The sequence below is a fragment of the Macrosteles quadrilineatus genome, unplaced genomic scaffold (genome assembly GCF_028750875.1).
Source record: "Macrosteles quadrilineatus isolate MER2022 unplaced genomic scaffold, UCM_ALF_1.0 Scaffold_20__1_contigs__length_2534061, whole genome shotgun sequence".
In the NCBI taxonomy this organism is placed as follows: domain Eukaryota; kingdom Metazoa; phylum Arthropoda; class Insecta; order Hemiptera; family Cicadellidae; genus Macrosteles; species Macrosteles quadrilineatus.
The window spans coordinates 1,683,661-1,701,002 of NW_026542613.1; the positions used below are offsets into that span (position 1 = coordinate 1,683,661).

Here is a 17,342-nt window from a genome sequence, read left to right on the forward strand (position 1 = left end):
TAATGTCTTTTCATCTATAGACATCAGCTAGCAGTTTATATTATACGCCTCACCAAACTTTATCATTGCGTCACTCATGACATACATGTAATCCTTAGTTCCCATTTATAAAATCAGTACACTCAAGCAAAAAGTTTTTGTGTAATAAATTGCCAGACAGTGATTCGACATTTAAATTTGTACGCAATTTGTCGTATATTAGACGAAATTTTTATTTATTCGGATCAAGAATACTTGACTTTTCAAGTATAAATCCGGTTCTTTGACCGGATCTATTAAAATGAGGGAATCAAGAACTCAAGTGTTTTCAATCACTCGTTTACTTCATGAGGTTTTTATATTTTACCATACACTTCTTGAAGTTGCTCCCACACCGATTTGTCAACAAAGTTCAATAGTTTCGGGTCAATCTGATCTTCTTTGCTCATTCGCAGTATTTTGACCGGGGTCATGTGACCATCGTGAGACGTTATGCGAAGAACCTTCCCGACTTTAAGACTGCCCCTGACGTCTTCGTGCTTCTCCAGGTATCTAAGGCCGTAGTCAGCATTTTCTGTTACGTACTTGGCGTAGAAGTTGTTCACAGGCGCTCTTGCGAGCTTTTTCATCGCGAAATCCAGCCCGTAAATGACTCGGCCAATCGGGGGCGTTATTATACTTCCCGCGTACTGAGCCACGAACAATATCAAGTTGACAAAAGCATATGCGGCCAGAGTCCACCTGATTTTAGGCCTAGCTTTCCTTATAACGTCCAAATTGAGGTCGGAAAGAGATGCATCTCGGTCTTTGATATTCAGTTCGTCTTCAAGCTTGATTTTCTTTTTCATTTGACTCATTTTCTTGTTGTTTTCGTCTATCTTCTTCTGTGCGGCGGCCACTGCTGTGGTTCCTGCTGCTACAGCGGCCAAGGCTTTCGGGTCTTTCAAGATTTTAGGGTCTACTTTTATAGCTGGAGGGGTTGTCGTCTGTTCTGTGGGTTTACCATTTGAAGCAGTCTTTGGTTTTTGTTTGACAAGGCCTGTTGGAATCTCCTCATCGGACTCTGATGAATCCTTGGGTTTCTTGCTCCAGAAGAATCCTCTGGATGGTTTCTTCTGTGTAGCCGCCGCTGCTAGGGTTGCCGCTGACGCGACTGCCACTGTTTTAGGGTCTGTAGGGACTTTAGGGTCGACCTTTAGCACCGGAGTTATCATATTTGTATCTGTAGGCTTAGGTTCTGGCTTTTTATCTTTGGAATCAGTTTTCGGCTTGTCTTGAGATGGTTGCTGTTTCACAAGACTTGTTTGAACTTTCGCCACAGATTCAGGTTTCTTGCCTTGGTAGAGTCCTCCATACGAGTTCTTCTCTGCAGCCGCCATTGCTGCCAGAGCTAACGCCGATGCAGTTGCTATTTTTTCGGTGTCTTTCGAGATTTTAGAGTCAACATCTTTCGTCGGAGGCGTTGCCGGCTTGGGATCTGCGGGCTTAGTTTCTGACTTCGGATCTGCGGGCTTGGTTTCTTTCGGAACTGCGTGTTTATATTCTGACTTCTTATTTTCCTTATCAATTGAATCTGGCTTCACTTTATCTTGGGGTTTTGCGGGATTCGGATCTGCGGGCTTGGTTTCTTCCGGAACTGCGTGTTTATATTCTGACTTTTCCTTATCATTTGAATCTGGCTTCACTTTATCTTGAGGTTTTGCGGGATTCGGATCCGCAGGTTTGCCTTCTGACTTATCCTTACTTTGATCGGACTTTGGTTTACCTTGAGGTTTCTTCACTGTCACGAGACCTGTTTGAACCTCTTCCTCTGATTCTGACTTTGCCTCGGCCGTTCCTGTCGCCCATGGCCATTTGTAGCCTTCAGATGGTGCTATGACCATCACTAGCACAAGGCATCCTAGTATAAGTATCTGTAAACAAATCACAATATAAGATACGTTTCTTTTATTAACTTTATAAAATATCATCGGAATTTTAACTTTAAAACTATTATTTGTAATGGATTGATTGGTATCACGTACAGCTTAAAAGTCTAATAAGCCACAATGATTGGTATTACAGCTTAAGAGCATACTAATTATGGACGCTGGTAGATTCAATAATCAAACAAGTCAAAGAACATCAACATCATTAGAAACCAAGATCAAAAGAATGATAACTGGTTCAGACTAGGACTTAAAACTGATTGATGACAATAGGTACTGGTATTGACGTCACATGTACTGTATTGTTTTTAAGATAGTGATTTGTATTGATTGTTAGATTACTGAGAATGAAAACTATGAAAATGTCAAATATGAAAGTTTGACGAAGAAAATATAAACTACTTACACTACAAATCAACAGTAGTGTTTCTTTTTCGGTATTTATGTTTCACTGTTTTACTGTTGTTGTGTAGAATTTTGTGACCATAGAATAACCAAGAAAATAAAAAAAATAAAAATCCATTATAAAACAAAAATGTCAAAACAGAATCAAACTCCTCGCCAATCAAATTTAAATGGTGCTGCTATCTTCAATAATAAAGCTGTAGTAGAATTTATTTGTGTAGTTTAGTTAAAACAATTTATTTTGAACCATATCATACAATGGTTTTACTCTTAGCGTATTGCCCTATAAATTCCCTATAAAACGCTCATGAATTGCATGGCAAAAATGACCAAAGCTTTATTCCAACTCCTGATTTACCACACAGTCTCCTGGCTGAGTAGACAAAATTATGCCTCGATTCCTTACTTCATAATAAGCGACCTCACACACTGGTCAAAAGCAGCGACTATAGAATACAAATTTTAATTCCGTGGTCCCTGATATAAATCCTAAGTGTAGTGCTTGGCTCATATGTTGCAACAAATTTTAGAAGGAGATTTCACTGATTTTGTTAGCTATTGGCACTTTAAATGCTAAAATAGAACGGCCCTATCCTCCATACGTCATTGGCATTGACGTGTTTTGTAAATAATTTTCATATACGGTTCTTTATGTGTTATGTGGTTCCTTGATGTGTTATTGCTGTAATACCTTAAATTTCACACAGCCACAACTGATTTGGTTACCATTTTTGTTTTAGTGGTGTTTCCAGACCAAATATTTAACACATAAAAAGGCTTAAGTTACCTGATATCAAATGTGGTCCAAAACATAGACCACAAGGCGACATAAGGTACTTTAACCTTTTTTATATGATTTGGTTATTGGAGCTTTAAGGGCTAAAATACAATAGCCTATAAATAAATAGTATTATTTGTATTAGTTGTAATATTAATAATCAAGTATTAAACAGAAACTAAACTTCACACTACATAAATCAACCAAAAGTACCAGTCGTAAGGCTGAACATTCCGCTATTCCTAAATTGCAATACAAATCTTAAAATTAACTCTAACTTACTTAATTTATTTTATATTTTAATATATTATTCTGAAATACTGCACAAATTTTGTGAATTTAGAAATTTCATATTTAACAAGTACTTACCAAGCGCATTTTGCTGAATTCTACTGGCCTGCGGTTCGATTGCGAAACGCTTCAACAGTTATGAGAACAGAACAATAATTACGACAAAAGTAATTATAATCCACAGCCATTCCACAATACCTGCTTATTGTGTTATCAATTCGAATGCCAGCGTACAATACCACTCTAGCTTTCATTAGCCTTAAAATAATGCAATAGATTTTGCTATATATTTTAAAAATTCGATGCTTGTTCTTTATTTTTTGTTTGGTAACTTCATTTACCTTTAAATGTACATTTGTATAACTATGTCTAAGGTATCAAACAGGGTACTTTAATTAATTAAAACAATTATGTTCATAATTCGTTTACATTTTGTTTAAGGAGAGGCGGTAAAAATGCGTTAATCACACACGTTGCCAGCCTGTAGTGTGAGAATCTTGGATTAATCAAACTACTCACTACATTTTAACCCCCACTACTCTGTTGAACCTGAGAGGGTTCATCTCATTACTTAATACCCCCGCCGCAGCAAACCTACAGACTAAGCAAATGTCAACTTGTCTGATAACATTTTTACTAAAATATTTCCATAAATGAGACATATTTATTCTCAATTTAAATAACATTAGAATTAACGAGTGCTTAGGTTTGCTGATACGGGGAAGCTAGAAGTGTTTTTTGGCCATACGTCAATATAGTATAGATATAGATAGGATGGAAAAAATTTCATATACGGTACATAAATAATGCATAATAATAATAAATAATAATACGTGTAAATAAATTTGATCAACATATATCCTTAAACAAGTAAACTACAACAATTTCCATTATATTACACCCATAAAATCCACCATAAACCCCTGTTCCCCATGGTTCGATTATGCTGGTTCGCAAACTCGTTCAAATAATTGTAGGTTTACACGTTAGTACCAAATTTCATCAAAATCGGACCATTTTTGCTCGAGTTATCGCGGATGGTGTTTTTTTGCCTCTGGGGACCTCAAAACGAAAAAGTAAATTGGCCCCGGGTCTAGGTCTTGCCATGAGACCTACGGTAATAGCTTATTCCCTATATGGGAAATTCGCTAAAAAGTCTGGTCAACATCTGAACCTGGCCCTAAGGTTCCAATTGTTTCTGACATTCAGTTCTTTATGACGTAGACGTCATCGCATTCAAAGGCGAGCTAATTTGCACGGAGAAGTTATTAGTAGTAAATAGCGCGGAGTGGTAAATAACCTGGATCTGTGACACACAGGTCCAATTGTCCTTATATTACACTTATCATCGGGATGACTGTATCCACTGACAACAGGTACAACGAGGATGGTAGCACGGACGTTATGAACTTCAGCACCCCCTTCAATGGCACGATGATATATCCACTTTGTGGTCAGAATCACGATCTTGGTTTTGCTCAAAGTGAGCTAGAGACTGTGATTCATGCGTTGATGGTGTGCACGACTGTTCAGTTTCAGCTGGATCAATTCAAAGCTAAGGACGGCAATCAAAACCGCAAAGTCATATTTGTACCGAACGAAAACTGTTTCCTGAGGCACCTTAGACCTCAGATGGCTGTCGTATGTGTTCCAGAGGTCCGGACCGAGTATGGAACCTTGGGTGGCACCAGAAGTGGCACTCATCGTCGACGAGACTTCCGTAATCATAGAGGTGGTGGAACCGGGAGGTAATCTCTATGATGCGTATGAGGAAGGTGTTCTCCAGAGCGTTCAAACATATCGCACCAACTTGAGGGATTAAATGTATTTATCACATCGAGTGTTACGAGCAGCACAACCAATGTCATTCGTTAATGCCATTCACTTATGACCCGGAGTTTAGTATACCTTTAAGAATTTAGCCTTTTCCTATCAAGAACGAAGATCTTAGTATCTTAGGCGTTGTACTCCTTATTTCTTAGTTTTTGATTATTTCCGACCACGAAAATACAAACGATAAATTATTAATTTTTTACATATTGCACTACATAATAGATACCGTTTAATATAATTGATACCGGTGGGAAATCTTTGCCATGTATGTTAGATATATTTTACTTATCCTAAGAAATTCTTGTGACATTCCATAATTTTTTCGTGCAATTGTATTTGGAAAATGTATTTTTTTGATGAACTCTTTGAGGGAAAAATCAATAATGATGATGATAAATAGTTTTGTTATTGTTTGAAAACTATCCATAACCCACTTGCTGTTCATTATCAATATTTTTAGTAGGCTTAGTTCTGATGGCTGTCGTTCCCAGTCTATCAATTTATTGTGCTTTCAAAACATCGACAGGTGGTAATGATACCAGGCTTTCTGTTCTTACCATACAAAAATCGTTTGGATTGAGGACAAAGGAGTGAAATCACACTGTGACAAAATAACATCACGATCGTATATACGAGTGTGTGCTAATATGTTTAAATAACTTCTGATATTCCACATAGTTATCATTTACTGTAATTATATTCACAGAAGGCCTATAGAATAACACAAGGCCGTAACAACAGTATAAAATATTGGTGTTTATGTCTTTTACCCTTGGAATCACGAAATACTGATACCATTTTCCTGTCCAATTTTCTAGGTAGTTGAGTGGTTATAGTGCTTGCTTGGTAATCAAAACCAAAGACAAAAATAATTAAACGTCAGCTGTGGTAAGGTTACCATAGGTTCTGGCGCAAACCGCTGGGAGCGCCATGTAGTTACGGTGTACGCGCTACGTAACTACATGGCACTCCCAGCGTTGTGCGCCAGAACCTATGGTAGCCATGGTAACCACAGCACGCCTGACATCCTATATTTAATTCTTTTCGTCTATGTCAAAACACACCAGTTCGATGTTTAGGAAAGTTAGTAGCTGTATATAATCATTAGACTTGACTAAATCAAAGCAACAATTGAATGGTCCTGGCTAATCAGCTGGTCTAGTCAGTAACGAAGCTACTCAAAGAATTTCACCTCATTCTACACTCATCCTTTACCCATATTTGGGTTAAAATACGCACCTATGTAGCGTCTCCCCTCAACTGGTAACAATGATGATGCCAATTAAAGGCATAACTTGCAATAATATACAGGGTGTTTGTGAACTCTCTCGAAAAAAATCACAGGATTATTCCTTGGGTTAATACATAAATATGTTACATTATAAACAAGGGTCGCCGGAGCCTCGTTTTCCGTCTGTCTGTCTGTATGTGTTTTTTATAAATAACCTTATTACTCGAGTTTGAATCGAGGTACAAACTTTAAATTTGACATACTTGTGTATTTTAACGTGGTACACAAACATGCAAAATTTCATTTCATTGACTATAGCCGTTTCAAAATGGCGGCAATCTAAAATCATTGACCTAAAATTACATGAAAACCACTAGAGTTACAAAACAAACACAAGAATAACAAAATGTAGGAAATTTTATTCCAAATAATAACAATTAGAAGCCAGTAAAGAAATTATTAATTATTAAAAAAATTAATAACTCAGCTGTTTGTTGTCCGATCTTTAAGATCTATGTGTCATTTGATTTGGAATAAAATTTCCTACATTTTGTTATTCTTGTGTTTTTTTGTAAACTCTAGTGGTTTTCATGTAATTTTAGGTCAATGATTTTAGATGGCCGCCATTTTGAAATGGCTATAGTCAATGAAATTAAATTTTGCATGTTTGTGTACCATGTTAAAATACACAAGTATGTCAAATTTAAAGTTTGTACCTCGATTCAAACTCGAGTAATAAGGTTATTTATAAAAACACATACAGACAGACAGACGGAAAACGAGGCTCCGGCGACCCATGTTTATAATGTAAAATAGTTATGTATTAACCCAAGGAATAATCCTGTGAATTTTTTCGAGAGAGTTTACAAACACCCTGTATATCAAAAACCAATTACGAGTAAATGGTGAGTGTGGACGAATATGCATTTTATAATTTACCAAGACATTCTTTAGCTAAAATATCATCAATATGTCTACGATTTAAACAAAAAGGTACTGCATTTTCTCAAAATCAAACTGTCAACCTATAAAACTTAACTTTGAAGTCCAACAACGTTACATTATTATCATCTAGGTCAACCAGAAAGATTGAAAAGTACCTTGACTAATAGAAATAATATGCACGTATTTTTCACACTTTTATTTCACAAATCACATATTTTATTAGTTCGGAAGATCGTCGTCTCCTGCCCACCAGTTCTGGAGGATTCTGGAGGCAGACGAGGTTATATCGCTGGTGTATGGAGGAAGAGGATCCCCTTTTTTCTCCACGTACACGGGTAACAGCTCTATATGGTCTGGTTTCACCTCGATTTCCACGTATTTGACACCAACGTGGTTGCGCAGCAATGATGAGTACGGGATATTCTTATACTGTAAAATATGGACACATTTTGAATTGTAAGAAAGATGGAAGGGGGTTTTTCTGGTAAGAGTTGTGGGTTTGTATTTATTTATTCTCTCTATAAAATTCTAAAGATGTTGTGCCATAAATACAATTAGAACCTCTTAGTTTGTATAGTAATATTAGGATGTAATAGTAAAGTTTTACTGGTAAAACTCTGTGCTATTTTTGCTGTCAGACGTGTTTATTTAGGTTTTGGTGTGTGATGGTAAAAGAGTTATTGTGCTTAATATCTATCATATAGTTTAATACAATTGTCTGAACAAAAACTACTTATTCTCTAATTTAGTTCTGGGGCATATGTAATTTCGTGGGATTTAGAATGAAGTGATTGTAGGATTGATAAAACTTTATAAAACGTGTGTTTATTTAACATTGTATAAATCAGTCCATTGCATGTACAATCGCGCTATTTGAACCTGACTGGAAAGAATTTGTAAATTCTTTGTTTATGTTACTTTAAAAAAGGTTTAATTCCACCGATTCTTTCATTTTAGACTGGGTTTAATCATCTGATAATTAGAACTTTGTTTGAAATTTTTTCTTATTGTACTATCAATCTTATTTCACTCTATTGCAGTGGTGAAAACTTAAAAGGTGAATTTGGATCTATTAACTTGTATTCAATTACGTTAGTTATATCACGTACATTTAGATGTTAGCTACATACGGAGAGCCGGAAAACGAGACTCTGGCAACCCATGTTTATAATGTAAAATATCTTTGTATTATCCAAAGCAACAATCCTGAAAAGTTTTTCGAGAGAGTTCACAAACACTCTGTATAGTTTTAACTCATAAGTAAATGTAGCAGCTAAGTTAGTTCAAAGCTCTAACTTAATGAAAAAAAATTTGATCCTGAAAAACTTTGATAGCATTTTATAAAACTTAGCTTGACCTAGCCACCCTTCATCATTAAACTTCGAGTAAATGGACCGAAGTAAATCAAATTTTTTACTATGTAACCAAGCTACACATAGCTTACTCTATCCTACTCAAAACTTGCATTTATTTGCAGCTTAAAATATGCTATTTTCTCAAACTACTTTCAACAACCATTGAGTATGTAAGTAATTTACAAGTTTACAACCCACCTCCAGATAAGCGTGGACAAAGTCGCTAACTCTCTGCTGATGTTTGGTCCACGTCTCCTCTAAACTTTGCCTCCTCCCTTCGTCGTCCAAGACGATAGACTTGACAAAAGGGAACAAGAAAGATTTGTCAACCAAGTACGCGCCAAGAGCCGCGACTGTGCAGTGAGACATGTGTATCAGCATCAGCCTCTGAATGTGCCTCCTTTCCTTGACCAAAGTGTACGCGTAATACTCAACATTGATGTCTGCTTCCCCTCTCAGTGACGTAGGAATATCCTCAAATCTTACAGAGAACAGTTTCTTCAGCGCTCCGGAATTGTTTATTTCTCTGTGGACTATTGTACTTTGTTGGCTCACGTACTCGCTGACTTTATGCTTGTCAAAGCTTAAGCTCCTAGTGACAGGGTCCCCCAGGGATGGGCTCAAGAGAATTAAGAAAATTACTGTACCTGAAACCTGTGTTTGTTTTAGAATCACGTTTATCTTACTACAGGATTATAAATGTGAAAATGTTTACGTCATTTTTACGTCATAATCCTGTATTCCTCAACTAAAAGAAGTGATGTACCAAGTTTTAATTGTAAATGTTCAGAAATATGCGAGCTATCGTATTTTATTTTTTCTTCATAAGGTTAAAATAGGAAAGTGAGTGCTTGTTGACTATAATTAAAAATGAAAGAGAAGGAAATTTTAGGCCATTATGCAATACTTCTCAACTAGGAGAACCCATATACCAAATTGTAGTTGGATGTGTTTAAAAATAAGCTAAATATACAATTTTGTTTATTTCGCTTAATTTAATTAATTTGTGATATTTTAGATTTTGACAAAAGTAATCCCAATAAAAGGTATACATAAATCCATATTTCCTTGTTCTCCGTTAAATTCTACTGGTTTTGGTAAAGTTGCAAGCCAAAAGCTCGAATGGTTACTACATGAATAGCTGTCAAAAACGAAAAATAGTTTTTAATCTAGATTTTTTGGAAAATATTATATTTCTAAACTTGTGTTTATCAGTCATACCCAATATGTTTGCCCAAGATAGAAATTAAATCTCTTTGAAATACTATTCCATCTATTAGTGCATGTTTTATCTAAATATGTTGTCAATTTTTCAATCTAGGTCAAAATGTTCAACAGATACACTAAAAACCTAAAAAAACCTATTTTTACGTACAAGTTGAAAACGAGTGAGCTTAGGACATATGCTTATAGAACATTTTTTTCCCAGTTTTGACCCCAGGAACCATTTCCCGAAGTTTGTCAGGGTTCCCGTGAAACACCCTGTATAGTATAGGCTATGCTGTACATTTTCAAGTAAATTTACCACTCATATTAGGTGGCGGGTTAAATACAGTAGGCCTTATCACGGAACACTCTGTATGAAGAGCATTGTGAATGTAATAAATTCTATATTTTTAGTAGCTCGCAAAAAGATGTTCTGTTTATTTACCAGTAACACATTAGAGAAATTCCTTGAACAATAAGGCTACTACTAAATTTTCAAATAACAATTTTTTAATCTGTATCAATGTTATATCATTGTATTCTTAATTATTATTTTTGTAACATTGTAACATATATTTACTCATGTGGCTTCAATAAACGTACCATATCGTTTTATATGTTTTCATTCATCTGCTGGTTATTTCAACTACTAAATTAATTAACTAGATTTTACTTGTTTTGATGAATTTAATTTCATAAATGAAAACCTTTGCACATACACAACAATATACAGCAAATTCCACAGGTTTTCAGTTCAATGAAATTGGCAATTTCTTATACAGTCAAGTTTAGTCTCAACATAAGTAAATGTAAAGCAAGTTTGAATTCCACCTTACTCACCATGGTAAAGCTAAAATACATCGGTCATTTGTGAATCCATTTTACACTCGGTGTGCAAAGAGTTGTGCAGAGGCGGACCAGCTGTAGTGATGTAATTGTAATTAGCCAACTTGCCTTCTGTGGTGAAATAACCAAACTTGTGGCTTTACAGCTACAAAACACACGAGATAAACACAAAATTTCATAGGACACATCCTCAAATAAGTCTTTTTTTAGCAATGTTTCACGTTAGACGATATTAATACGTTCCAAACATTGTGTGTGCTTTAATTTGTTTTTCATTATAATAATTAGAAGATATATTTCAAAAATAGCAGATTAATTGAAGTGTTAAGAATATGTTGTGGTTATTGTAATGTCGGAGTTTATTTTGTTATTTTATTTTTTTTACATTTTTTGTCAGTGAACGGTCTTCAAGTTTTTTGTTGACGTACAACGTTGATGACACATGGGTCTGTAAATGGTCTCGCTTGGAATCTAATCGAAAAAGGGATACCGAGAAAATCCGCCAGGGCGAGCACTATAACCAACCAGATGGTATATTCAACAACTTTTTACAATTCTTATATTTATAAGACCTAACGGTAAACTGGGACTGTTGGAAACTCAATGAACGTTTTCCAAATCCATCAACCATATGTGCAAGGAATGTTCTTACAATAATTTTTGAAACACAACTGTTGTACAACTTTAAAGTAAATCCCACAGAAAACCTGCATACTGCACAACTCACGTTGGTCCTAAATTCTTTGGGCAGTCTTAACACAATGCTTGAATGTTAAGACAGAGAACACAGATGCAATTTAAAAAACGAACTAAGAGAACAAAACAAAACATTTATTCGTTCACAAGATGTGAACAATAGATTTTATTTCTCTGACAATACGGTGTAATTATTTTAACAACCAGTTTCTCGCAAACGGAATCCAGTGTTTTATGTCCGCCCCATCTGGAATAGGGCTTCGTTTCTTCGTGATGTAGAACGGGAACAGGACTCCGTGTTTCTGTTTTTCGTCCACGTACAACTTGATGACCTTAGTGTTCGAGCGCCAGTTAGTTTCCTGTTTCGTCAGGTCTATATTTTTTACTCGGGCATATTCCACGATATACTCGTTCAGCTGTCTTTGATGAACCGCCATGTCTCCGTTGATAGTAAGCCTGTAAGAACGTTGGGTTTGATTAATTACGTTTTAAAAACATACAAAATCCTATGTTTCAACATGCCACTTGGAGTAGCCGCTTGTGAATACTTGGCACGAAATTGGCACAATATTAGTCAATTGCTTTTTATATGCTACACTTATGCAGATATATATATATCGTACTTTATCGAAGCATTGAAATATGAAACCTCACAAGTTAACACCAAGAATGGTGAATATAAATTACCTCACAGTTAAAAAATATATATATAACTTTTAAATACCATCGCAACAGCAATCCTGCAAACTGAGCAAATTCCCATTTTCCTGATAAGATCTCCACTGTAATAATCCCTTCATGTTAGATTTATTACCAATTTAGATAACATTAGGTTTGGTGAGTACTTAGGTTGGCTGCCACAAGGAATGTTGTAATTGTGTAAATGTTCCTATCATGTAATCCTGAGTGCTGCCTGACCGCCGCACCTGTACAAACCCTTATTGAGCACGTCGCTGTCCACATTTCCGCACCGTACATGAGTACGGACTGGACTGCAGACATGAAGATTTTTCTGCAACTGGACTGAGGACCTCCGACATTATCCGGCTAAGGAAAAAACCGTAGCAGCCTTGACCGCTTACGAAAGTTGTGGTTCCGCAAGCTAAGCTCACTGACAATGATGACACAGAAGTACGAAGTACTTGTTGGCACGAATGGTCTGGACTTCGACAACCTCCTTTCTCAGAGGGACAAAATATTGCCAGCCCACCTTTTGGTGAGAATCACGATATTGGTTTTGCTCAGAGCGGTTGGTACGTTGATGGTTCGTAATTTTGTTCAGTTTGAGCTAGGCAGTACGCTATGTGCAGCTATCGAAGCTACAAGGTCATCTGCGTTCACAGGCATTTCACATGGCAAGAGGCTGCCACAGATGACGTGATAGGTGATGTCATAGATGTTCCGAACCGATTATCTACCCTGTGACATAACAAGTGACAACATCTTCCGCGGGCCTTCCGTAGTGTCACTGTTCAGGGGGTAGCCCTCTAAGATAGCATGTATGGTGGTACAAAAGCAAGAGTAATTAACAGTGACGTTTTAAGGGTGACTTGTTATTGTGAGCTGCATTATCAAAGTTTGACTGTAGCTAGTAGAAATGTTAAACAAAAAACAACCTACCTCCAGCTACTGTTCACCCAATAGAAGGTAGCTCCAAATGCCTTCATTCCGGAAGACGAGCCGAAGAGCTGTAGGAGGATCATAGTGAGTACGTTGTAGACGACGTATCGCGTCATCCGGTTCTGGATCAGCCTCCTCTGGTTGTGCAACGCGCGGTTGTAAGCGATCAGCTGTTTGTCGGGTACGTCAGTGAGGTCGGTCGGAATGTAGATCGGTTTGAGAGGCTCTCTCGCCCTCTTGGAAAGTCCAAGTCTGTGAGCAAAATGTGATTATGGTTATACTTGATTTCAAATTCGGTACCAATCTTTATGAACTGAAAGTGGCATTAATAGGTAGTAAAAACTCGGTAGATCTAATGTAGGATTAGTAATTTTCACTTGTTAACGGGAAGAGATAATCCACTCCCAGAAACGTTTTAAACACACGACACGTTGAGTCAAATTTAGTAGTAACATTTCAGATCTAACGTTAAAAACTCTGTCGTTCCAAGACACCCGGCTAATAAATGTATATGTAACAATTATTGTGTATTCATTTATATTAAACCCCATTAAAAATTCCAATGTTCTGGCTAACTCAACAACTCCCTAACTTAACAACTCCCTAACTCAACAACTTCCTAACTTAACAACTCCCTAACTCAACAACTCCCTAACTCCACAACGTCTGGGTCCACCAATTGTCGAGTTAGTGAGATTTCACTGTAGGTTTGCACACATTCCGGGTTCGAATATTACTGACTAGTGAATATTACTACAAAGACCAAACACTCGCAATAGGTTTAACTGTGTAACCGTGATATTCACCCGCAAGAAAAAAATTGATTTCTGTCTTTATTGTTCCACTAATGGGAATATCGTTTTCAATATTCACCATACAATGAATGGCTCACAGTCCCATGATATTTTTCTAAGTTCTTTGTTATTCTTTTGTTATTCTTTGTTGTTCTAAGTTATTTTTTCTAAGTTCATTGTTTTGGTATGTAAATATCAACTCTGAGAAACGTTTGCTGACGTTTTCAATCTTGAAAGTCACCCCGATGTTGTGGGAACTTATAAATATGTTTTCAGTAAACAATGAGTAAAACTAACAAAACTAGTGTTTCTCCAACCACACCTGAAATGACTTCGTACTTTGTCGTTCTATGCATACAATGCGTAACTTAAAACTTAAATAATCACCTTTTAACCTAAAGCCTTGTTACCAATACTACAACCAAAAAACTGTGTGTGTTATTGAATAATCTTAGTCGGATTCAAGTGCTTACTTATCCATAGCAGTAATCATCATATCTGGTGGAGGCCCAAAATCCGGCATGAGATGGTCAGCGTTGACCCCCGACTCGGTCTTGGTAAGAGCGCCAGTTTTATCAGTAGAGGCAGCTGTTTTGTCAGTAGAATCAGCTGTTTTGTCAGTAGTGTCAGCTGGTTTACTGGCAGATCCATCATTAGGTCCTTCAGCTTGCACCACAGCAATTACTACCGCGACTATAAAAACTTTATGGAAGAGGTTCTGCAATAAAATACATTTTAAGTGAATTTAAACGTAACATCAACCAAAACAAAAACCTATGACACAAAAACAACTAAGATCACTGTTCAAAATCTGATATACTCAATGTTTATTCCAAAATAAGGTTATACCGTAGAGAAGTAATATAAACTGAGTTAAAAAAGCAATGAGAAGGCTGTTGCGCGGGTCCCCTAGTTTACATATATCCCGCAGTGTATTTTATGTTAATTCTCTGTTGGTATACCATCAATATGGAAGGTATTAAAGTTGTAATAACCTTTGGTTGGACATTGAAAAAATAGAAAACTCTTTTCATGGATAAAACAAGCAGTAAAGAATACACTTATGTAGTTGTTTAATTTTCCAATATACATCGCAATGCTGCGCAAAGGTAATTTATGGTTGATTGATATACAGGTTAAATTGCAGTTAAGATACTCTGTGTATTAAAAAGGTATTTATTCTGGTGTAAATTGTAGATTAGATGTGTTTTATGTATTATGAGCTTAGTTATACATATTTATCTTTAGTCTTTTAATCATTTCTAGGCAATATCTAGGTTTGTATAGAAATCGTACATAAATGGGTATGGTAATGGAAATAGTCAAGCGGTGTCAGACAAAAACCTTTTTGGGAAAAAACTTAAAGGCCAAAGTCCAAAATTGCATTGATAACACTTTAAAACGTACATAACTTTTTTTCTCCCTTAATAATTGATTATTTAGCTTAGAATTTCAAACTTAAACAGGTCGAAATAGAATTTGCACTACATAATCATAATATTCTTCATATTTTAGCATTAACCTAACTTAATATCCACCTGTTATCTTAAGACAATAATAAAAGTACTTACCAAAGCCATGATAGAGTTAGCTCCAGCGTATAGGTTTTATGGAACAGATCGTCAAAATGACGGTTAATTGGTGTTTCAAACATCTGTTATGGTAATTTAGTTGTCAAAACGAAGTGACTTATATGTTTTCATACGTCGCAACATCATATCCATACTAGCTGAAATGTGTAGCATTAAATATGGTAAAAGTATCTTGCTACTAACTTATACATAATACTAGTATATTGGTTAGGAATCACCCCAGTAAGTTACTGTACTAAGAAGTGGTCGATATTTTAAAACTATTTTTCGGGTAATGATTTAGATTATTACATCTTCACAAATAATTATAAACTGTATATAGTCGATAAATCTTGAGACTAATGATAATTATTATAATTATAATTATAATATACTGTAATATTGATTCGTGTTCTTAACTATTATCATAGACTAAGCAACACAAGGGAGTATGTTTTATCTATGCTATTATGAACTAAAATATGTCTTAAAGCTATTTAGTAGTCGAATGTTATGTTTTTGCCAAATTGGAAGCAGTTAGTTGTTAATTTTGTGATAAAGACGACCGTATAACTGATATGTAATATGTATGTATATATCAACAAATATATAAAAATTGGAACAAGTTTTATATATATATATTTTTTTTTATGAGGTTGGCGGCCTCTTTTAACCTTGCCCTTGCCCGTCCACATAGACTACAGATCTGTGCGTGGAACGTATCCAGCAAAGCAAGGGGGTGAGCCGGTACAGTACAAAGGTAAACTGTACTGATAAAAGTTTGTGGCAGTGACCAGGATCCGAACCCACGACACTTCTGCCTCGGGCCCGAAGTCCGTGACGCTACCAACTGAGCCACCGACTCACCAAAATAACCACAACAAAAAGTTAAAGGCAATTAAGCACTCATTGGCCTCATAGTACCAAAACATGATTGTTATTATGTGAACTCTTAGTTTGTATTACTAATTTTATTTTTATGGCCATAGAACTCAGTCTAAATTAATGAACTACTCTACAAATTGACTAACGAAAACTAACAAATTGAAAACATAAATCTTTGCACCAACGGGTTATGTTATAGATAGGTCGTTAACCTGTGTCATAGACCAGCCAACACAAGTGGACTTGTCATACCATTGAGGCTGGTTTTTGTGTCTAGTTCATGTTGGTGGTGTTACACTCTACAAAAGAAGGGATGGATTGGGAAACCTTAGACTTGGATAATGATTTTATTTAAACTTTAAATAATTGAAAAGCTGAAACCAACTAAACTGGAACAATCACTATTATTTTACAAGAAACAGATTGTAAACAAAACACGACCTCTACCGGATGGAACTAACAATAAAATTGTCTTCAGCTAAGAATGAGAAAACTACTGTACTGAGAGAATGTTTTATCTATGACTGTACTCCCCATGGTGGAAGTAAATATTTACTTCCACCATGGTACTCCCCCTCGCAGAGTATATCTTTGTTGATTTAACTCTTTATGTATTTAAGTAGTCCTTAAGACACGAAACCACATGATTACTTTGTTCTTTACATTTCATAACATTATCGCTCTGTCCTCCAATGACAAACGAGGACCAATATTAATCTAGTTGCATAACTCGAACATCCATTTCCAATCGCATTTGTCAATCCTTGCTAGATGAGGGACCGGATTAGAGCGAGTCGTTCTGCATACGGAGTAGACTCGTCCGTAAACGCGTCACGTAGCCTTCTCACTCTACCAACTCGCTCTAGTTCAGTCCAGTCCACGACAGGGTCCAGTCCAGTCCAACCCCACGTGGGTTGTGTGTTGTCATATTATTGTGACAGGTTGTAAATTTTTAGGAGCGTAATTAAACATTGTTTTA

General features: G+C 36.1%; 3 protein-coding genes across 3 annotated transcripts; all 3 read right to left on the bottom strand.

Moving 5' to 3' along the window:
* Positions 1–304: 304 nt before the first annotated feature.
* LOC129005361 (uncharacterized) lies at positions 305–3,527 on the bottom strand. The gene is made up of 2 exons (XM_054434226.1): positions 3,460–3,527; positions 305–1,892 (listed from the first exon to the last, which is right to left on the bottom strand). The coding sequence occupies exons 1-2, from the start codon at positions 3,466–3,468 to the stop codon at positions 336–338; spliced, it is 1,566 nt and encodes a 521-aa protein (XP_054290201.1). The 5' UTR covers positions 3,469–3,527; the 3' UTR covers positions 305–335.
* A 4,044-nt stretch (positions 3,528–7,571) lies between these two features.
* LOC129005375 (uncharacterized) lies at positions 7,572–10,888 on the bottom strand. The gene is made up of 3 exons (XM_054434242.1): positions 10,792–10,888; positions 8,944–9,399; positions 7,572–7,819 (listed from the first exon to the last, which is right to left on the bottom strand). Exons 1-3 carry the CDS (start codon positions 10,810–10,812, stop codon positions 7,610–7,612), a joined length of 687 nt encoding a protein of 228 aa, XP_054290217.1. The 5' UTR covers positions 10,813–10,888; the 3' UTR covers positions 7,572–7,609.
* A 719-nt stretch (positions 10,889–11,607) lies between these two features.
* LOC129005374 (uncharacterized) lies at positions 11,608–15,551 on the bottom strand. Its single transcript, XM_054434241.1, has 4 exons — positions 15,479–15,551; positions 14,381–14,625; positions 13,114–13,365; positions 11,608–11,949 (listed from the first exon to the last, which is right to left on the bottom strand). Exons 1-4 carry the CDS (start codon positions 15,485–15,487, stop codon positions 11,685–11,687), a joined length of 771 nt encoding a protein of 256 aa, XP_054290216.1. The 5' UTR covers positions 15,488–15,551; the 3' UTR covers positions 11,608–11,684.
* Between the last annotated feature and the right edge of the window lie 1,791 nt (positions 15,552–17,342).